Source organism: Xenopus tropicalis, chromosome 5 (genome assembly GCF_000004195.4).
Source record: "Xenopus tropicalis strain Nigerian chromosome 5, UCB_Xtro_10.0, whole genome shotgun sequence".
In the NCBI taxonomy this organism is placed as follows: Eukaryota; Metazoa; Chordata; class Amphibia; order Anura; family Pipidae; genus Xenopus; species Xenopus tropicalis.
The window spans coordinates 87,613,681-87,638,096 of record NC_030681.2 but is presented as its reverse complement, the minus strand read 5'-3'; the positions used below and the strand labels follow the sequence as shown (position 1 = coordinate 87,638,096).

General features: G+C 35.5%; 1 protein-coding gene across 1 annotated transcript in view; it reads right to left on the bottom strand.

The window, feature by feature from the left end:
* Positions 1-1,233: 1,233 nt before the first annotated feature.
* tbx18 (T-box 18) overlaps positions 1,234-24,416 on the bottom strand; it is a 23,481-nt gene continuing 298 nt past the window's right edge. The window contains exons 1-8 of the mRNA XM_002933925.5: positions 24,094-24,416; positions 22,040-22,217; positions 20,085-20,186; positions 17,970-18,141; positions 9,607-9,774; positions 8,371-8,435; positions 4,714-4,808; positions 1,234-2,739 (exon numbers count right to left, since the gene is read on the bottom strand). The exon at positions 24,094-24,416 is cut by the window's right edge and continues 298 nt beyond it. Of these exons, the coding sequence (XP_002933971.1) occupies positions 2,021-2,739; positions 4,714-4,808; positions 8,371-8,435; positions 9,607-9,774; positions 17,970-18,141; positions 20,085-20,186; positions 22,040-22,217; positions 24,094-24,331 (1,737 nt within the window). The 5' untranslated portion in view covers positions 24,332-24,416 and the 3' untranslated portion in view covers positions 1,234-2,020. The remainder of the gene's footprint in view (positions 2,740-4,713; positions 4,809-8,370; positions 8,436-9,606; positions 9,775-17,969; positions 18,142-20,084; positions 20,187-22,039; positions 22,218-24,093) is intronic.

Genomic DNA, 24,416 nt, shown 5'->3' with positions numbered 1-24,416 from the left:
GCAAGTTTTTGAGATTATTTCAAAATTTGGAAAACATGTTAAACCAGAATAGTAGAATGGGATTTCACTGCTATCAAGTTGTTTTTTTAAGTGCACATTTGGGATTTTTGAGAAGGGGGCACTGGTGGGGGGAACATGTGGGGGAGGAGATGGATGGAGGGAGGGGCCACACGTTTGGGGTGGGGGACACCAGGTCATGGATATGCATGCTGCCTGTCAGTCAGAAGCAGTGACATACTGCACCTACTGCTCAATTCAGCTCAGATACAGAGGGCAGAGGATCTGATGGAACTCCAGTGAAAGCTGTTTTTGAAAAAGTAATCAAGTTGCCAGGGTATTGTTGACTGAGGGGCAATATTTTACAAGGCTGGGGGCATAGCATAAACTACCTTATATGTTCCATTTAAAGAGATTGTTCACCTTTGAGTTAACTTTTTGTATGATGTAGACCAGTGATCCCCAACCAGTGCCTCGCGAGCAACATGTTGCTCCCCAACCCCTTGGATGTTGCTCCCAGTGGCCTCAAAGGAGGTGCTTATTTTTAATTCCTGACTTGGAGGCAAGTTTTGGTTGCATAAAGATCAGGTGTTCTGCCAAAAAGAACCTCCTGTATGCTACCAGCCCACATAAGGGCTACAAAATAGCCAATCATAACTCTTATTTGGCACCTTTGGAACTTTTGTCATGCTTGTGTTGCCCCCCCATACTTTTTCCATTTCAATGTTGCTCACAGATATAAAAGGTTGGGAACCCCTGACCCCTGTTCAGCAGCTCTCCAGGTTGGAATTTCAGCAGTTATTTTGTTGCTAGGGGCCAAATTACTTTAGCAACTAGGAAGTGGTTTTAATTAGAGACTGATATACAGATATCGCCTCATGAAGTACAAGTGTCGTGGCTCCTGGGGTCAGTGACCCCAAATGGAAAGCTGGAAAGAAGCTCACAAGACAAAGGCAAATAATTCAAAAACTATAAAAAATAAAGACCAACTGAAATATTGCTTAGAATTGGCTATTCTATAACATGTAAAAGTTAACTTTAGACTATAGATGAACTATGCCTTTAAATGCAAATGTTTGGATAAAAAATGAGTGGGAGGTGGCTTCTGTTATGTTTTCTGGGAAGAGACATACTTGGTGTTGGTCATTTGTCCAGTGGGGATAATGCATATGAGGAGAAAACCTCTGCTTTTAACATAAGCCTAAAGCCTAAAAAGACAGGAAATAGTTAAGCTTACCATAATCATATGTTTTTATTTGTTTCTTATCTGCTCTTACATCGGAGAAATTTGAAACAAACTCTTTCTAGTGAGACTGAGCTAGAATCATGAAAACAAAATATGTAAGCAAAAAAGTGGCTATAACCTTTTAAAACTCAAATAAATTGAATTACCGTAACTTTCAATAGCGTCTCTTTAACACTGTAGTGCAAAAAAGTTTGATTTACAAAGAATGATACTCCCAACTCAGCAACTATTATTAAAAAGGGGTGAGGAGGTGAAGTGTATATATTAAATAAATAATGATTTACGATCTTTTCAACTTCAGTTTTTCTAAGGGCATAGTGTTCTTTAACTGCAAGACTAGGCATTTTATATGATTATATCTAATGATAAGTGTTCTTTATTAGTTATGCTGGGTTCTGACTAATAACATTTCCTAAAAGAGATGCTTTTTATTCATGGTTAACATTGTGTGGAGCTTTTCTTTCATGACTGGCATACACTTGCCATTCTTTTTTTTGTAAAACAAAAATATTATTAATTATTCAGATGTGAATGGATAAAAACTACTATATAAAAGAGTTCTCTAAAAACTGGTTTGTGATAATGTCTTTTGGTCTCTGGTGAATGATTATTCTTGTTAAAAACCATTTTGTTCATGAGTAAGTTACATGAGGAAATTGATTGTAGCATAGTTAATAAAGAGAGCTTTAGTGCATTTTGTTATAAAATATATACATACTAATTGATATACAGACAAGTTCTTGTAAGGAAGGAAAGACGTTCCCACTGTGCATTCCATTAAACCATATGCGCAGATATTTGAGAAGAGGAAATAGGTAAACCTCCAAGACTTCTGGAGTCAAAAAAATTCTGTTGTCCAGCACTGCTTAGAAGGTGCACGCCTTCCACAGGTGGGAGAATCTGCCGATCAGTCATTGTACCACTTGGAGAAGAACCTAAAAAACTTCCTTGTGAAGAGAGAATCTTTTCAGGGCTAGAGGCCAGTTTTGGTGATGTAGAAAAGTTGTACCCATACAAAGCACATGGGCTGTGTAATCTAAATGCATTATAAGAGCTTTGGTGTGGTTGGCTGCTACTAAACGCATTACTTGTTGGAGAAGGCATGATGTATTGGAGCTGTGGAGACATTCCAGAAATCTGCATTGATAAACTTGTTTGGGGACATCCAAAAGTTTCATTGTCATTTCCAGCCATGGACATGTTCATTGCAGTGCTGCTTGTCATCCCAACATAGGAAGGGGTCCTTGGTGTTGCAAAACTTTCACTTGTTGAGTTTGTAAGTCTGTTGTATGTTTCTGCTAGTGTTGTACTGTATCTGTTAAGTGCAAGACTTGATCGACCACATGCTGAGTAATCTCCTGGAGTAAGGCCACAAAGCTGGCTGGTGTTTGCACCAATATGGAATGCAGGTGAGGAGCAGGGTGAACCTGGCAACAAGTGAGCGTGGCTATTTGCAGCTCCAGATCCTGAAAGTAGAGAGGAAGCACCTGCACTACCTAAAACAAATGAATACATTTATAATTAAATGTATATAAAGGAACATGCAATTATGAATGTATACTTCGGCAAAAAATTACCCATTGTATTAATGATAGATCTTTTTTAAAGGCATACTATAACCACATTTGCATTTTGCCTCTAATACCATTGTTTAGTAACTGCCTACATAATGCCATGCAGCTTTCTGTTGCATCAGAAATGCAACAGAAATTACTATTGTATTTTAGTTTTGTCCTGTTTTATTGTAGTGTGTTTGCATACCCATTCTGGTTTCAACAGATTTAAAATCTGTTGCAAAGCCATAGTTTGAAATGGTGAAAGTGAAAATATTTTTATGGGTAAAGTGTATATTGGTTTTGGTGTTACTAGTGTTACTGGTCCTTTCATCATAATTGTTTTCCCATTTTTATAGTAAAATTGACAATATCATTGTAGGAAAAGCTTAAAATACCAGTCTAAAACTATTGTGGATTCCATAGTAATGTACTTTATGTTACCTTTGGTAAAATGTTAGCCAACTTAGACACACTGAGATAAAGGTCCCATTATGTTTCTGAATCTGGCTCACATTCTAAATCTCGGACATAATGTAATTTATAAATAATTTGTAAAATATAGTGGGCACAGCAAAATAAGTTGCAAAAAAGTCACTTCCCTATGCTCATAAAATATCAGTAAGAATTATTCAAATAAAATCTGTTTTTATAGCACTGCTGTATTTTTGCATGATGTCTTTTCTTCTTATTACTAAACTACTGAGTAGATAAATATGATGTTCAGATATTACATAAATGTAGTCACCAAAACCAGAAAAAAACATTAAAGGAGAACTAAACCCTAAAAAGGAATATAGCTAGACATGACATATTTTATATAACGAACTTATTGAACCAGCCTAAAGGTTCAACATCTCTATAGTAGTAATAATCCAATCCTTTAAAGTTGTCATGGGCTGGCACTCTTTGTGATTCATAGATTGAATATGAAATGCAATGGCCCCAACCTTGTATGGTCAAATTATGGTTATCATTTTATGGTTTCTTCAGCAGGCATTTGAGATGGATTTCCTGATAGGCCATAGAACTTTTGCATAGACTAATGAGAGGCATTAGTAGACCAGATTTTCTGTCAGGCTGTTTGGTGCAGTCAATAATGAGCAAATCTTTGCCTGATTAGGGCAGGACATAGTAGGGACCTAGGAAGAGCCATCAGGTGAAACTTCATCAATAGCCCAAATCGATCCTTGTTCAGTGGGATTTTTAAACCTGCCTAATTCATATCTAGCTGATCCATGGGCAGATATCAATTAGAACAAGCCATAGTTTGACCTTTTACACCGGACATTAACCTACCACATCTCTAGTGGCAGCCAAATATTAGGCCATCTATGGCAGCAATAATAAAAAAGAAAACAATAGCTCAAAGCTATTGTTACTGCCTCCATTACTCCTGAACAGTGTGAGTAGCCTGCATTGTGCAGGGTTTTTTGTCTTAATAAACAGTATTACACTATCCATGTTCTCTTCTCTTCTATTTAACCCATTGAGAATCGGGCAATGACTGCAATCAATATTTGATCTGGGTTTCTATGGGCTTTATCCTACATACATCTGATACGATAAAATATCTTGTCACTTTGCACGTTTGGTGCTGTTGGTATTTAACATACTTCACTAGATTGGGTTCTATTTGTTTTATTTTACATGAACTTCTATGGCAGCAATAATATTGCACAACAGACTGACCATCAAACTGGCCATCAAGGGGCAAAAAAACCCCACAATGATCAGCAAATAATCCATTATCAGCCAAATTAATCAATATTACATCCTTAATGCAACCAATATCTTAGAGAAAGGAAAGCCCTCCCTACACCTCAGTGCCACTTATGTCTCAGGCAAAAGAGAAACAAACATTATCTGAAATTTTCAACACTTTTTAGTACAAAAATGAAATCATTTTATGTTTACCTTGTTTTGGAATTCCAGGTATATCTTCAAATGTCAGTGTCCTGAGAGATGGTCTCCAAAATGCATATGATTCAACAAGTGCTTCTAAACCCATTCTAAATTCCAGAGCAGAATCATAATAGATTAATCTAAATATACATGCTTCACTACAGTTAGAAAACAACAATATATAGAATCTTATTTAAAATTAAATGATCTTTCTAAAATCATTGTCTATTCAACTATATATAACTATACAAAGGTCTATTAAAACAATCTCCAGATCTCAAAGTGACTTATTTATGTGTCTACAAAAATGTTACCATTATAAAAATGTATAAATAAGATTTTGATAACGTGGTTTTACCATGGAAAAATATTTGGAGTAATTATGAAGTTCTAAAACAATTTTATTGCAGGCAATTTGTTTTTATTTAATGCAAGTTTTAGAGTTATAGTATAACAACCAAATAGTTTTATATCAAGCTTTCTCAGAGATTCATGATATTGTACAGGCAACCCCCATAAAGCATTTATTAGCTGAAGCTGAACAAAAAAATACCTTCATTTCAGCAGTAACCCAGACTTTTCACTTCTGGTTAAATAGGAGATAAAAGCTACCTCCTGGAGAAGTATAGCCAGAGCGATAATTTATACAAGATGCCTTCGAACAATTTCCACATTTTATCACCAATTTAATTTATGCAATCAAATGGGCAAATTTATTTAGTGAAATAGTTACAATTATTTAAAGGGGAGACATTATTTTGCCTTCCTGGTTTAACGTTTTATAGGGTCAAACTCTAAGATTAACTAAAGAATGGAACTTTATTCTCAGCACATAAATTTGCTTTCACTTTGCTAATATTCTGCAGGATATCTATTAACGGTTTTAGCTGCTGATTGTGACTAAGTAAACCTCACAACCTTAAATGGATTTTAAGGCAATGTAATTCTGTATAAAAGAGCTAATTACATTTTAACTCAAGTATTTTACTTAGCTGACAATTAAAAGAATCCAAAAATAAAAAGCAATAAAATCATTATTTTAACCTCTAGCATTGGTTTACGTTTAGCTCTAATTCACATAAAACATGAAATTGTTTTTATTGAGAAATGCAGTGACAAATACTTTAGCTTGAAAAGACAACTAGGTTTGTTATATTGATTTACAGGAAAACTAATATTATTTGAAATCAATTTAACTTTTAAAATTCATATATTATACAAAATAATTTAGTGATTTGATATTTTGTGCTTTTACACGCATTTTATATTACACGCATTTTCATATAATATTGGTAGGTTTTGACCATTGCCTTGAACTGTACAATTCAGTGCAGTTCAGAGTTGAGAGATTTCACTGAATAATAGCTAATAACACAATTAGTAAGGAGGTTTTTTTAGTTACCCCAAAGATTCAGCATTTTACTTCAGTTATTACAGAGACAAGTATGCTTCATTTAGGAAACTGACTAATCAACATGGGACCATTTTTTCATGCAAGAAAGGTAAAATAAAACATAGTATCATAATAGCCGGAGTTGCAAAAAATATCAGGCACAATACGAAGAGCATAGAGCACTAGGATATAAATAGAAACTGTCAAAATTACACGTGGTGTAGGTGTACCTGCCCCAGACCCTTAGCACAGAAAAGCGGAAAACAAAAATTGATAAATGGGTAATAGAAGAAGCCACTGATATAAAACAGTAAACATAAACATCTTTATTTATATCAACAAGATTCTAGAAGCCTAAAAGCCAAGTGAATTGTTGAACGTATATATATATATTTTTACATCGGTGGCCATGTGGATTCTTCTAGTGCCCATTTACCCATTTATGATGTTGACGGTTGCAAAAAATATGTTAATCTATTAATTGTATTGTAATATAATATCAGCCAATTGGCAGAAAAAAATTAAGCCAATGTTGATTATTTATAACAGACTAATATATTAGTTTGCACCTAAAAATTAAAGTAAGTTATGAAAAAAAAGGTTTTTTTTTCTTAAACACTGTTGTTCTGTTTGTTTGTCTGTTTGCGTTCCACATTATATTTTTTAATTCACATCGTTTTAACTGTTGATTTTTAGCATAGGTTGTAAAAATGATGCCACATATAATAAGGAAACCTACTCGACAAATGTTTTTAGATTCTTAGCTGATGCATACACATAATTCATTCACTATGTTTTGAACGGATCTTTTTAAACTTTTTTTTATTTGCAGATTTCAGAATGCAAGGCTTCACTTCAATAAGCTGAATTTTATTATAAACTAAACATTCCTAAAGCCTGCAGTTTTCCTGTTCCAAGCCAGAAAATGTTTAAATGGTCTTAAAAGCCTATTTTAATGTAGCTGACTCTGCTAATAAAGGTGTCATTTGTTTTCCCCTTTCCACGCCCAGTTTAATTTCCTCTATGGAGCATTTCATACCTATTTATATATATATATATATATATATATATATATTAAAAAAAAAGCAACTGTTTTAATAATGTTAAGTTATAGAAGTGTTTGCAAGTTTATTAATTATGCTTTGAGAAAATGTGGTCGTTTTCCTTTTCATTCATTTACTATTATTTTTTTTTTGGTAACTTGCTTCAGAGCAGTGAGTATAAAACAACCTGAATTTCTTTTCAACTTAAATTCTTTGTAGTCTACCGACTGTAAAAAATCTGTGAAACCTGGGTCCTGAGGTCGTAGATGTAACTAGACTAATTCTGAGCCATGATTAAATCACGTACTAAACTAAAACAGATTTTACCCTGTCACCCCTCTTGCAGATCAAACAAACAGGAGAGGCTTGAGGGAATAAACATTCCTTTTTGTAAATGAATAAATAGTTTTTTTTCCCCCTTGAGTAACGAAGGAGTGAAAATTGCAGTTTCTTAAAATAGGCGAGTATTTTTTTTTTATTACTCCTGGCACATGGATGATACTAATTTTTTGCCAATACAGAAATTAAAATTGTAGGTATATTTATATGTGTATATATTTTTAAATCATACATATAAAAATGACTAGTGCCAACGATTAAAAAATATATACACATATAAATATACATACAATTTTATTCATTGTAGTGTTTCCTTTCATCTTTTTAGATATGAAACTTGCTGTATTTCACTATTATTGGTTAATTCTCCTGTTATTTAGAATGTGTTAAAGGTGGGAATGTATGACACCCACATGAACTGTAGTCTAAAACAGGATAAATGACCAATACTGCATTTTTTATTTTTTTATTTTTTAAATCAAGTGCCATATGCAACATGCCAAACACCTATTTTTATTTCAGGTTTTCAGGCTGAATGTCTGGTGCTCTTAAGTTTTGAACACAGCAACTGATATGGTACAGTGAATTCCAAGTACCTGGAAGTTTTATTCAGAAGATTTCCCGCCATCCCTCAACATTTTGGAGATACTACCCACAAATGAAAAAAATAGCTGTACTGAATTCAAGTGACCCCAGCACATGCTGCTTGACAGTTTTTGTAATGCACACGAGCAATACAGAGTTGAAATTGCTAAGGAATGAGAAAAGAGTGGTGCACCATAGTTGAGAAATCCCTCGTGTGTCGGGATCCAGCTGCACTGTCAGTACCACTTTTCTTCCCCTATTAGTACACTGTATACAAAAATATATTGTGTTAAAAACCATGACACTAACCTGTTGCGTCCTGAGTCTCGAAATCCTTTAGCAAAGGGATTTCTGTCAATTTTTAGTCGCGTTATCTAAGAAAATATAAGGTTTTATAATGAGATTTACTAAAGTTTACTTTAATATAAGGTGCTTTATCAAACATGAAACACACATGTCAAATTTTAGCTTACTGCAAAGTATTTAGGCACCTCTTAAACTAAGCACAAGTAATGTACATTACTAAAACAGATTAAAGAGAAAAACTAACAACACTGACAAAAAAAAAATGAATAAGCTGGGACCAACAATCAGATCATGCATTGATATCTGCAATTTCTGGCCAGACAGGTCCATTGCTCAACCCTATCTGCAAATAAATTACTATATTATTAGCATTGTGCTTTATTTATACTGTGCAGACTAATTCCACAGCACTTAACAGATTTTATACATCATTTACATCAGTCACCGTCCCACTGGAGCTTACACTCAAAGGTCAGTATCACATACACGTGTATGGCAAATCAGGAGCCAGTTGACCTTCCTATAAGTTTTTGCAGTGTGAAATCCAATTAACATTATCAGATTACTGTTATACTTAATGCTCTAAACCTCCCACAGTAGACTGCCTGTGAATAATAGTATCTAGTAACATATCAGAATCTTAAAATTACTCATTTGACTTTTTTGTTTTAATGTTATAAAATTTGGGAGTGGTCTTTTAAAATTGGGATTGGTTATATTTGCTTCTCTCCATAGAGTCTTCTTTTTTAGAATTCTTGTAGCTCTACTTATGTAATAACATGGTACAAATTTCAATCGTTAATTTTATTATTCCTACTCAACTGAACTGAATCATGCTATTGCTTTTAGTCAAATCCTGTTACTGCAGCCCACAGGCATGTATATTCACCCCCGCTGTTCACTACCTGAATTTTAATAGTTGTAGTTTTCTTCTTTCAAAGCACCATACTGTTACTCCTTATTACAATAATGAATAATTAGTATTCAGCATGAAGCAAACTGAAAACCCTTCTACCAAATTGACACTAATTGCTAAATTCACACCAAAATTCATTTCTATTGCCATGGATGTATATATAAATATATATATATGTTTGTGGGGGCAGGATGTCCTTTTCTAGTTTTGTGTCTCCAGTGCACTATATTTTGTATATTGTTAGAACTAATTAAATCTATGTGTTCATATTCAAATTCAAGGAATACTTCTGGAACAAAAATATGGACAATCATGTGAAATACCTGCTGATTCTGATATGCAGTCACAGTGGTGAATATGGTTTCTGGAAATGAGAAGGCCTTCTCCCCTTCCCCGACAGGAATGGGTTTCACTGGTGACAGCTCTTCTCCACAGTCTTTGCGGATGACATGGACACGAGGCTGGTATTTATGCATTGAATGAAGGATAATCTATAACAAAATTTCAAGTCTGTCATTCAATAAGGAATTTAAAAATAAAAAGAGTTTATCTTTATAAGGTGCTCAGCTGTAATGCATTAGGAATAAATTAACTTCATATTTAGCCTTCAGTTACATAAAGCTGCATTTTTACTTTTTTTTCTCTGATCTTAATTATTGACAATTGGATACCAATCGTGATTGTCTTTGAAACTGTGGTTTTGTTTTCATATTGAAACTTCAAAAGCTAACAAAGAAGTTCTTTATAAATCTGTGACTTTAAAAATCTTGGTTGAGATGAACAAAGTGTGATGGAACCAGTCATTTCCTCATCTGAGATCCTGCTGGTGCAGCTTTCTAATTAATCAAGTGTTCCATGAAAACAACAGGCACAATTGCTTTTAGTTCCAAGGAAGAAAGCCACTTGCTTCTAAGTAAGAGAGACAAAAAACTGTGTATTAAGCAAATTCTTGTGATTACATTTATTTTAGTCCAACACTACCTCACATGACTTTTCAAGTATTATTATTATCTTTACTGGTTCATCTGTCATGTCTAATAGATCAGGTAACACTTTTCATCATATAGGCTGAGATCCAACAATTGAATAGATCTCAACATCTGAATCTGTTCTAAAGACTTTTTTTTATTGAATTTTAAACAAATAAAGGAACAATCTAAACCACAACAGAGAGTCTAAAGAGGCCATATGATGGCCAGATATGGTTTTGTTCTGGTTGGATATCATTGGGTGGGGCGGTGGCATGATTGGTCTATTGTGTATGCATAGGTTTCCTCCGGGTACTCCAAAAACATAAAGGCAGGTTGATTGGCTGATAAACTTAACTCTGCTGTGTGTGTGACTTTAATAGGGACTTTAAATTGTAAGCTCCACTGGGGCAGGAACTGATGTGAATGATGTATCATCTCTGTGCAGCATTTTATATAAACGCGCAATAATAGAATTGTCTTTTTAAATACTCACTGAAAATGACCAGATTTATTAACTCTACTATTGTTCCCTATAATCAGAAGAATTGTAAAATATGAGATAGAAAAAATGAGAATTATGATAGTTCAAAACTTGCCCCCAGAAACCTCATAAATTCAACTGGGTTTACACATGGTAAGAGGGTATGAATGTGGTCTACATAATTTGCATTCTTATTAAGGGAGCACCTGTGCCCTACGGTCCTTTGTTATAGAATAATCCACTGCCACTAGAGGAGCAATGAGCTATTACAGATGGGGATTTGGAAAAAAAAATCTGCATTTATTGCCCTTTGACTTGTTGTTTATTTGAGTGGACAAAAAATGTGATAAATAACTGCACGCAACACTATAAAAAGAGATCTCACATCCAATCACTGAAGGGAACAAACAGGTTTGTGGAGTTCTATTTTGATCATTTAGCCTTAAATCTATCCAATAAAAGAATAGCAATACTGGAACACCCTGCACCCAGCTACATCATGTACAAATGAGAGGGACACAAGGACCACAGTTGAGGGCTCAAAACAGGAGTAATGGTATAAGACCAGGAATCTGCCTGGAGCACAGGATCACTGATGGTGCTGTGCAATGGGTACAAGGGAATTTATTTCTTACAAGTGTAAGGTGAGAAATCTTCTGTTTTTACTCTTTCATATCAACAAAAAATAACATCTGCCATTGAAAACAGTAGCCCTAGCATAGGGAGGGATTCAGAGAATTTTTATATTAAAAAAAAATTAGGTTCCTAATACAAAGTCTTATTTTTTTATTCTCAGTATTTTTAACTCTTTTTATGGACTGAAAATCATGTTAAAACAATAATGCATAATTAAACAATAATGTATAACCTGTAAAAATCATGTTAACTGCTGCCTTTTGAAGTTAATCTACTCTTCTCCTTTTGTATTGATACCTCTTAGAGGCCACTACAAAGTTATTTTTAAGGAATGGGTACAAAATCCACTTGTTTTGAATTTAGCCAAATACCAAATCTTTCAAAAAGAATTCAGGCAAATTCTGAAGTAAATGTCAATATGTCTATGCAGATTAGAAAAAAATGTGAAAAAAAAACATTGTGTGTTCTATAGGAACTTGGACTTTGAATCTTGCTAGAAAAGGCACAGATTCGACCAATCCCTGGATCTGGTGCATATTTGGTGGATTCGGTGGATAGTGAAAATATTAAAAGGTGAAGGTATATTATTTCTTTTTGCTATGATTTACCTGCCATCTATGAAGCTGTTTTTGCCTGAGCTTGTAGTTACAGCTTTACAAAAGCCAAAAGTACCACCTGACTATCTGTTCTAATACGTTATAGCTGTCTTGCAGTGACAAAAACCCTAAGTTATTCCCCTGAACTAAGCACTACCTAGTAGTAAAATGTATAATAGCTCTTTAAAGGCTCTACTTAGCTATGTCAGTGCTGTAAATCTGTTAAATTACTTAGGGGGGAAATGTAATAAAAGTCACCAAGTTTTCACCAGGTCAAGTAATCATGTGCCACCAGTCAGGTTTTCACAGTAAAAGCTACCTGCTGCTTAGTTACTATGGGTTTCCAGGCCTGGTGTAAATTGTGGCGCTTTTCCAATGTAAGGAGTCTAAAAAAGTCTAAGGAGTCTAAGGAATAGCTCTGTTTCAAGACTTATAATAATTTGATGCGTTGCAGATCATAGATGTATTTTAGATCACTGAGAGGTACCCAACAAACTATTATGCGCAGGTAGCAAATGTAAACACTTACAATTTGCATATTTCCAGTAGAACTCTCAGTACCTTTGTAAGAGCATATATTATATAACCAGAATTGCTTGAAATTAGAGTAGCACTAGCATTTATGGTATTACTTGAAAATGGTTGCGTAAATCAGATATATGTTGTCAAACAGGTAAATGCTACCAGATGATAAATTGCTATGGATTACTAGACAAGTAGCTATTTTTAGACTGCTATTTACATAACCCAGTTGAGCTTATTCCGCTACAGGATACAAGCTACTGAATAATACTTTGAAATGATTTTAGTAGAAGATGAAAATGATCAACAGAAATCTTAACACAATATTATTAGTTTTTGTCTAATGGAAATATTAAGAAGTGAATGTATAATTACTTCTGCTTTCCCTAAGTTCAAGTAAGCCTAGTCCTATTTAAGGATGACTGACCACATGCTTTGTCATCACCACATAGCTGCATGTTAGTTGTATTACATGTAGCAATCCCCATGTTACATAAAGGAAAGTTACAAGTATTTTCATACTTGTCATGAAGGTATCTAAAAATCTCAGCTGTCACTTATATATTGCCTGCTTGGCATATATATAACTGGCAAGCAGTTACTTTCACTTTCCATTTAGCACTTCTTAGATGTCACTACACTCATGACATTACCCTTCCCCCCTCAAGATCTATAATTGTTTAAGGAATAAGCATCAGGTGCATGGGCATTAGGTCGTCAAGTCCCCTTTAAATAGTTCAGAATGGTTTTGAGCATTCTCCAAGATCTAAATTCTGCAAAAAAAAAAGTCCTTTAATTTGTCCAAATCCAGAAACTGAGTTCTTAGCTATTTAAAAAATATTATTAACAGTTATACTGCTAAATTGGACTTTAATTTAGCAAGTCTTTGTCAGAGCTGCTATGCCAGTGTCTGCAGGGTTATAAGGTACTCAAGCATTTTTCATCAGATTTTGTGAGATAGATTTAATCTGATCCTCCATGAAACAGCACGCAACACCATGCAACGCCACAAGATTTTGTAGAACCCTATATAATATGATCTCCATAGACTGTTATGTATAGTCATATGGAGTGTTTTGTCCTGCATCTACATACGACAGTCTGTGTATTTCAATGCAGAAAAAAAGGTGCTCCAACAATAAGCAGCAATATCACATTGGATATGGACTCAGCATGCCACTCTCGCATATGACACATCAGATGGAAAAAATTACATGTCGTTTACGTATCTGTTTTTTTTTGTATCAGTCTCATTATATTTTGATGCATGCGATTTGTTGCATGCATTTTTTTTTAATCCAATGCCATCTGCAAAATGCACTTGTGAAGTGTAGCCCTAAAGCAAAAAAAAAAAAAAAAAAAAGCAGGTGGAGTACACCAGCAAAGTGCTGATCACACTTGCTCAAGCCTTGATCTATATAAGGGGCAATTAATTATGTCTAGGAAGATTTTTAGATACAGATTGTCACAGAGACACCATCTGTGAGGCATTTGCTTGATAATCCAAAATATAACCATAATATAATTTCAGTGCCATTTAAAGCAGCTCCTGTTCATAAGAACTAAGGAAAGTTTCTCCATGAATATGTATAATTTTATACAATTTATACATATTTGTACAAAATTTGTTTCACTGAGATCTGAATCCTACTACTGTTTTTTATTTTGCATATATGTTTATTTAGATCTGTTTTTATTTTTATTTCTCTCTCTGCTCCCACTGTGTGAGAGCAAGCAGCGACTAGTAGGGTGGTCCACGAAAATGTTTAATGATGAAGCAGGGGTATGGACAATCAACAAGGCTGGAAATTGCTTCGCTACAACAAACAGAGCATTCATAGATGATTACATAATATTCCATAGGAAAGTTGGCGCTTTATAACAATATAGGTATTATATAGTCCAAAATAATAATCTGTGTATGGCAGTTGACAATTAATTAAGCTATAATAAAATATATTAAAATATGAGCTATCTCTGAACAGAAACTGCAGTGAAACATTGTGCAGCACTGAAAATAGTTTCTAAATGTGCATTTTTGTATATATTATATTATTGCAGTTATAACCATTAGACCACCTGGATGGATCAAAATATAAAATGTGGTCAGCAAGGGGCATCATTGAGCAATTCTGTACATGGGGGAAAACACATAGCAACCTTTTTCAAGCAGCTGCAAGTAGAACAGTCCCTTTATGATTGGTTGCCATGGGTTACTGCCCAGGTGCAAATGTATCTAACTGCCTATTGGAAGAGAGGGTACGAGAGAGAAAAGAAAAAGTCTGGAAAATGCCTGAAGGTCAGTTAGTGTGATGTTTGAGGTAAAAATCTACTGTAGCAGTTTGTCCATGTCAACGCATACTGTCTTAAAACATTCAGGACCTAAAAAAGCTAAATCCTAAAGAAGCTCAGTTTTGTCGGTGTCACATCTCTTAAAGCTATGCAAACTGGTGTTTATTTACAGAATGCATTTGTATTAATAAATGTAAATAAAATTAGTGCAAAATACTGATGACAATTGACCTGATGAGATGAATGTCAGCAGAATGTAACATTATGTTACAATATGGTAAAATAAATATGGTTATTTTAATGTCCTGCCTTCTCAGCATAATACAATTGTGATTGTTCAATTCATCAATACTTTCCTCTACTGTGATTATAAAGTTTTCTGATGAACTTGCTGGTTCAGTCATGCTAAATAAGCATCAAACTAACTATTCTCACTGCAGTGTTGAGACCAGTAGCTATTCTTCCCCCTGCTGCCCCCAGGAAATTTAATGGCAGCTAGATGCAATGCTGCTAATAAGGAACATTCTTGTACCGGGTGAAAGTAGAAACGAATGACGTGATCACCCAAAATAAATTTCTCCACACATACAGAAAGATACAATAACTTATAAAAAAAAAATGGGAGGGGGCACTGCTAACACATTTTACAACACTGTTCTATTTTATGTGCAATGCTACACAAAGTTTACAGCCACAAATAAACACAGTGTTTGCCAGCTAGTGTCCCTTTAACACCCCAACTGGGTGATTATACAGCCATACTGCTGCAATAAATAGCAAATGGCCACTTTGCTAAAACGACTTCTGGGCTGTTTATTTTGGTATGAACAAAGGCTAGCATCGGCACAGACAGTCTGCATGATATTATAATATGTTTACTAGGGAAAAAAACTATATTTAAGCCCTTTACGAAGCAATTAGCTAAAGGTAGCTAGTAATCACACTGTAATTGCAAGAGCCCTCATAATTATGCTGACTCTGCTGACTATTGTTTGCAGATGCACAATTGTTTCATTGTTGGGACTTTTTGAAAACACATCATAAATTCATTGGAATATGTGGAAAATTGGGTCCTGGGAGGATAGCAACAATTAGTTTAATTCCCTCAGTCATTTTGATTTGACTATAAAATTGCAATACATTCTGTACAGAACATAATGTTGCCTTTTCCTTCTTTATTTTGCGTGTGGCACAAATATTGTGATAAGCAGTGTGAACTCTAGGTACAAGTGAAAACTGACAGAGACAAAAAGCTAAAAAAAGGTTTAAAATTGAAACAATTTGTGTTACTAAAACAAAACAAAGGTCGAAACTGATATTATCACAGCATGAGGATGAAAAGTCCCACGCCACAAAATTTGCATACAATTCTTATTTTACTGAGTATTTATATCTAATGCATAGGGTTAAAAAAAACACTTTATAGGGTTAACAAACAAACTGAAGTTGCTCCAATATGCTTCAGAAACAGGGATGATCCTTCCTGTCTCCATAGAGGCAGTTGGTAAAATTGGTCCTGTTTGCATTGCTAAAACTGGACTTTTTACAGAGTTTTGTCAAACAAATGGGACTTATTTAATAAAGAAGAGAACAATCTCTAACTATTCCAATATCCCATTTAGTCATATGTTTTAAAAGCAGTTGAAGGATAATGATGTGAGGCTTTTTTTCTGTGCTCCTTTGATAAACAGTCCCCACAGACTCAGCTATGCTCATTAGTACATAATCTAGGTGAATTTCAGGTAAAGTGATTCCCAATGTTTATCACTTGGATATACTGTTAATCTATACAGAATGTTTTCCAAAAAACTGTTTTGTGCAGCCACAAATCCATTCACATACTCAGACACACACCTACACACACAGACACACGTACACATTCTATGAACGGCACTGCTTTTATATTTTTACATATGTTCAAGTCCAAGATGTAATATTTATGAAAGACACACATTTCACTATACATTTTAAAATTATATCAATTAACAATTGAACAATTGAAATCTTTCCATTGCTGCTACTGTTTAGAAACAGAAAAAGACTAAACTGTACTTTGTGCACATTTTTGCATTTTGCACCATGCACCAACCTAGGATCTATGATCACTGAGACAAAATGCTTTCTTATAAAGATAGTTAGAATCTCAGGCATAATGGGAAACAGGACTGCTTTGCTGTAAGAGAAAGGAACTAAATAATATAATTCCATTTCCCTCCCTGTGCAAGGATAAAAGTGACTATAATTACATAATGTATTAAATTGTTTCCCTAGAATCATGCTTAAAGTTATTTATGGTTTTCAGACACAAAATGCACTATTTGTTTATCTCTTTCCATTCTCTGGGTCTAACTGTTTTTAACAGTGTAACAGGGGTCCATTCGCATCAGCTGACTTACAACGCTGTTTGAGCCAGGAGTGCAAAAAACATGTAAACAGGCAGACATACATTTTGCTTTTAATAGCAAGTACATTTTCAAATAGCTTTAAAACCACTGAAAATGTTTAATGTTTGTATATTGCAAAGTTGCTGAAAATTATGTTTCTTCCACTGTAGAAAAAGGGGGGACACCCTCTTTAATGAAACATGAACTTTAACGACTTTGATTTGGCATTATTAGTGTGAGACTGTTTTAAATAGATCTTTCATAAATTGTACTGGCCCATGTTTTCCTTTTAAAACCAGGGATAATAAAATCTATTATAAGCATTATCAGCACTGGGATTTAAAATGAGAGGCACGTGCAATGCATTGTGGATTAACAAAAAAAGGGGCAATTAACAGTAACTTGTCACTGCACAGACCTATTTAGTAATAAATGAAGTTATATGTGTTAATTTGTGCAGTAATTATGTGCCTCCCTGTTCATTTAACCCCTTACACTGCATAACGCTCTTTTAATATTAATTAAAAAACAGACTTAATAAATATGGTCAAAATATAATGTTTAGAGGTAACTAACCACAAGCTATAAAATCATTAAAATTGTCAGTGGTTTTAGAGGTAATAAGGAAAATTCTACCTACCAGACGTGGAGCAATTGTACACAATTTTTAATTAATCTGCACCATAAACGCATGGTGTAAATATTTAAGCTGTTAAGAAAATGCAACCTATATATATGTGTGCCTCATGGACAGTCAGCTCTGTGAGTGGACTATTATAGATATTGCCCAGTTACAATACTTACATGGCCTTGATCATCAAGTTCATTATTGGTAAGTTTCAGTTTGTCGAAGCTTATGACCTGTCTCATCCATGTTTCCCCTGAGGCTGGGGAGTCAGGGTGTATATAAACACGAGGGGGCACAGGAGAGTCCGCGTTACCGGCCACCATCCATTTCGAACTGTGATACACATAGCTGGAAGACACAAAATGGAAACAGAAGTATACCTGAGGATGGCTGTTTTATTAGCATACCTTATATACACAATTATAGTACTCTATGGCATAGACTTGTCTATTAAAGTAACAACAATTCACTAAATCTTTTTAATATAAATATAGCTTGGTGAGGTAATTAGCCCAAAGTGATATCAGCATTCTATTCACTAAACTTAACACCATATAAGACATGACCTTATGCAGGAAAAATTAGGTTTATTAAAGGGAATCAAAGCTACAAAGGTGCACTCTTACTTCATTATCACTTTGTAAAGCTAGTTTTAAACCCTTTATTTTTTAAATAAATTTCAATTTTGTGTTCTACCTTAAGTTACCTGTGGTTTATAGTTTTTTTACTTGCAATACATTGCAGGTCATGTAATTTTAAATAATGGTGTGCCAGAATCCACTGGCAGTACTGATGATTCCCTACTGAACTGTAAAATATATGTATTTGTTTTTTAAGATACAATAAAATTACAGTTTAAAAATTAGGAAATATTGATCTTTAGTGAATCAAGACCACTGTTGCTTGGGAACTTACTACATACACTATGTACATGATCATTCTATTTAGTTTACTAATAACAACTCTAATGCCCTAGTAATATCACTACTACTGTAACTTCCATAATTCAATATACAATGTCTTGGCCTACAAATATGTTACAAAGGGTTCTTACACAGAATATTTTACTATTAATATGGGAGCATACCGTTTAACAAAATGATTAATGTATTTTTGCAGAGAATATAAGTTATTTAATGTCTATAAAATGAAGACTATTACCACATATAATGACGACCTTAGCTTCTCACCATCTAAATACATGAAGCATACTGGCATTAAAACTTACAGTAAGCAAAAAGGGCTAAATTTTTGCCCCCAAAAAAAAACATTTTTTTATTAGAGAACAAAAAACATAGGGCTGAGTGTTATAGATAATATTATATGCTGTATTTTTGTAGCTGCTAGAAACAGAACTCTAAATTAACAAACACAAAATTGTGTCAAAATGGCTGTGCCTAAAAGACAACAAAAAAGTAGTTAGTTCTGTGGAATACAGTTAATAAATGTATGTGTACTGAATATGGAAAAACAATTATGTTAAAAAAATCTTGTCAGATAGTCCCTTTGGAACCATGCTATATATATTTCAGAAATCTTTATGAACCCTGCACTTTAACTATGTGCTGGATGGCTTAGCTCCCATTTAGAAATGTTACTTATTCAAAAATCATTTCAAAAATAATGGTTTTAACTTTCAGCCACATCCTGTTACAGTAGTGCACGAAGTTGAGGAATCGCTTTCCCTGGATGGACCCTGGTTTTCATAAAGCCTATCGCTACAATGGTTTAATATTATAAACACCATAGCAAACAAACGGGTTGGGTTAATCGCATTAAATAGCTCCTTTTTCCAGAACCCCGGGGGCAGCTGGTAAAATAACTAAAACCCTGCCGCATGCACATGTGTAAAGATTCCAACTGTTTTGTCTCGAGAAACAAAGCACAATTGATAAGAGGGTTGTTAAATATCCTAGCGATCGATTTATCTATCTGTGCAATAATCCCTGAGAAACAGGCAGCCAATCAGATTATCTGTGCTTTGTTAACAAGCGCAAGATCAGGCTGCCTATTGGCGCTATCCGCGTCGGTTGACAGCGCACACTTTCAGAATATTATTTTAAGTTTATCTATATGATTTATATTTGTTTGTATCTTTGATTCGAACGCGTTCATCATTGCGACTGTATATATTAGGTTAGAACTCCACTTACTTTGTAATGAACACACTAAAAAAAAAAAATAAAAAGGCACTTTTTGGTTCAACGCCTCTGGCTGATTTCTGCTTAAATGCTTTTCGAGGCACATTTTAAAACGAAACGTATTGTAAAAGTTTTGTTTTTTATGTTTACCGGTATCTTTTATTGTCCACAGGCACTATATCCATGGCAATGTAGTACTGCTGGTGGGGGTCTAGCCCGGTGATTTTCACTCTCATCGCTGGGAACATCCTCCTGCAATATAAGCATTGGGTTACCTTTACATTAGGCAAACAACAAGCTGATGATTTCATTATTGGCTAGATGACTTCCAAAGAGACTGATATGGATATGTTTGTGCTCTTTGCACTTCGATATTAATATTTACTAATAAAATCATCGAAATGAGTGAGAGACCGTGTACATGTACTAATCTTTGCAAATTCTACACAACCATTTTTAGGCAGTCACCCAAGGAGTTACACCGTGGATGCCATCCAGTTCCATGTAGCGCCTGTGATAGCAGCGACTGTGCTGATTTACGACTAGTGAGAGCAGGTCCCCAGCGACTGCAGAGCAGTGACAGCCAGAAAAGTGTTGTGATGTGTTGCTGTGCACCTGTACCTCAAAGGGAGCCTTTGGCTGGGACCTGCCGGACAAGCACAGCATTGTATTCTCTCTCGAACAGAATTTAGATCATTGCTAGAGACATTTGGAAACTGAGCCCGTAACATATGGACTTAATAAAACCTGTTTTTGCAATATTTAATAAGCTGGGTTCCTTGTATGATATCCAGGTTTGCTTGTACATCTGGCTTTGAACCATGTCAGTACAGGAGAGGGAGGAATTCCTGGATGTGACTGCAATGATCGGGCGAGCTGTTTCTAGCTCCTGGAATGAACTGCCCATCTGTACTCACTTCATCATACTGTACAATTCAATTTAGGTGTCAGTGACCCGGTTCTGCTGGCTCAGAAACATTGCTCACACAGACCTGAACCTTCTCTAGTGGGGTAAATAAATGCTTTTGCAAAAAAAAAAACTATAGCTAAAGCTATTGCAATCTATTTTATGGAAACTATATTCTTTTATTTAACTTGTAGTCAGTTCTCTAGTATAAGGTGATGGAAAATTGCCAGACTGTCATATGAATACAAAAGATAAATGATAGATGATGATGATCGATGATGATAGATAGATAGATGATAGATGATAGATAGATAGATAGATAGATAGATAGATAGATAGATAGATAGATAGATGATAGATAGATGATAGATAGATGATAGATGATAGATAGACAGTAGACTGATTAGCAGATAGATACATAATTAAATGATTTTAAAATCAATCTTATGTCAATTTGCTGTTCTTTAAACGCAGCCCCTAGTAAATATGTACCATCTTCTCAGATTCAAAGGCCCCAAAGTAAAACTGGGTATTGGTGGGAATTGCGAGTATGCAGCATTTGGAGGCAGTATAGGCTGATTTATGGAAACCCCTGTCATCGTTACCACTCAACTCTGGCAGGACTAGAGTCGTGAGGAAGCTACAGATCTATTTTAATCGCAGGCTAGAATTTCCTGGCACATGTCCGGGTCTGAGAGCCCCATGGGCAGCTTTGGGTCCCACAATGTAACCCTACTAGACCTCTCTGAAACATGTCCCTCTACACCTGTGGCTGAACTCATCCAGTTTCCAGTATCCCACAGTACTGGAATTATAGTTCAATAACTGTTACAATGTCGCTAAAGCCATACTTTTTGCTAATATTGCCCTCATATTACATGCTCACTGCTACTAAGTGGCTTTTGCATGAAGTTAAATTAAAGCCATAGGTTCAGGATGATAAACAGTGACGGATTGGTCCAAACCCAACCCATGCATCACAATGGCTGAACTCTTTCAATAGTGAGTTGTGAGGGTTTGGCCGAGGAGACACTAATAGACTACTGGCACTCACCCTGAGTGCATTAATACCATGCTCATGACTGCTCCTAATGCTAAAACTGCAATTTAACTCACTAACCCCAGGCATGGTACCATCTACTACTTTGGCACATGGCACTCGGCCTGTGGTTTAGGGGAAGTTGAAGCGATTTCTCACCTCCCGGCCTTGGTGATGATCATTTCTGTGCCAATTTCATGGAAACGTTTCCAAAGTTCTGCACCCTGAAGGTCCACACGGACTGGAGCTGTTTGGGCTGGCACTGCCGGGGGTGTGATGGGAGAGCGGCAAGGTCCATTTCCAGACTTCACTCCTCCATAGGTATCTTCGCACGGTGCTGTAATCCCAGAGGGAGGCAGAGGGTCAGGGCTAAATGGCATCATTCCGACTACCTGCTACACTGCCCACTGTTCGACTGAGCAAAACAATGGGGCAACCCTTGTGCAAACAGTATGGTTTCAGATATGTGGATGAAGCCCATTTAAACTTTCACTTCTTCACACATACACTCATAAGCGCAGATATACAGACAACAGACGCATAGCTGCAAGCGCTAATGAAACAACTTTACTCCCATAAAGTCACCCAAACTGTAGCACATTGTGCTGTAATATTTTCACCTTAATTTCCAATTTTTTTCGTTCACTTGGGTTTGTTATATTGACAACAGTGCTTAAACACGAGGAGTTCTCTTTCTAGAAAACTTCAATACTTTTTTTATGCCGCTAATATATAATTAAAGTAATCAACATATAATAAAGCTCTGCCAAAATTATTTTCAATTTTATTGTAAATATGTGTGTATTTTTCTTTTTTTTATTTTAAGAAACGCTTAATGTTTATTGTACTTAAGTAGTCTAAATAACAGTTGCTTTATAAAGCACATAAAAGTACATACAAAAATAAAACAACCTGTAAAGAGCATTCTTTACTAAAGTGTGGCCATCAAAGCAATAATGTACTATATGATTCATCTGTATACTATATGGGGAAATTGTCGGCGCCTACATGGAGCAAACACATAGAAGATTGCGAATATATTATTCCAAAAAACGTCTGGAAGTCTGAGAACTAAATGTATTATTGCAAATCCTTTATCCATGTCGCTATGTAATCTTTTGGTTTCATTTTAGTATACACTTTAGTAAACAACACGGCGAGTAATGTTGCCACTACCAGTGTACGTGCCAGCCAGCAGATATGCCTAATAAATTAAATAAATATGGCCCAGTACAAAAGGCCTTCATCTATATCACTTTGACTTTTACTGGAGCTGGTACGGACTATTTGCTATATTTTAATTTAATAAGTTAACAATGTGTTAAGAAAGTAAAAAATAAATGAATCCAGTCTATAGAAGACAAATGGTATTATGTTAAGGAGTATATCTGGTTCTGTTTCTTACAGAATATGCCTATTTTCTACCCACCGATCTACTTCGGAAAGCAAATGATGGGAATAATACAAATAGTAGTGTCAGGAATTCCCACATACATAATACTGGTGCGATTGATGCAACTTTAATGCAGCCATCAGTTATCAGCTTTGTAACAGTGATATCTTCAGCTGCTGTTTGGTGTTATAGAAGTGAAATGAGGTTGGTGTTAGAAGGAAAATGCGAAGGCTGAAAGAAATGTAGGGTTTAAATAAATACATAAGTGACTGGCAGCCAAAATATTAAAGTTGGCTACAGGATTCATATAAAAAGTTCAGTGCCTCTCTTATTCTCTCTACCTCTTAACATAAACACTTGTACACACACAGTCACACTCACACACATACATGTATAATGCATTCACAGAGCCTTAAATGACCATATGAAACATTGCTGGACACAATAGGCTTTACCAGAACTTTAGGTCCCTGGGACCTTTGTGCCTGATAGCTGTGCCGCTGGATCCTTCCAAACAATATAAACAATCGCTAAATAAAAAGTGGTACAAAAGCAGCGACAAAATCAAAACATTTTTTTCAGTTGCGGGATGCCAAAGAAAGGGGCAAGTTACATGCAGAAAGAAGCAGGGAAGAGAACACCACAGACAGGGCCATGTAGAGGTTATTCTCATAGAGAAGGAAACAATGACTACGATAGGCTTGTATAGGGAAAGAATATACTGTGGGGATGGGAATACCGTAGGGAAGAGGAAGGTTCCATAGAAAGAGGGGTAACACGTTGCAAGGGTCTGGTGGTGATCTAGAAAAGGAAAACTCACATGAAGCCAGGATGCTGCACACTGAGTGCTCCAGCTCTGGGGGTCCAGGCTGCGGGAGGTGCAGAGAAGAAGCACCATCTGCCCCATCCGAGTGTGCAACCCTCTCCACAGCGCCGTCTTCAGCTCTTTTGCGCTTTTTCTTCTGCTGCTGCTGCTTCTCTGCTCCTATAAGTGCCTCCACCGAGAAAGCGTGAGCCTTCAAGCTCATTGTACAAGGCGATCGCCTCTTCTCTGCCATCCCGGTTCCGACTCCCCTAACTCCCACAGAAGTCCTAGCAATGCCTATGGCATCCCCTTCCTTTGAGGATGAGGGCGCCTTTCCT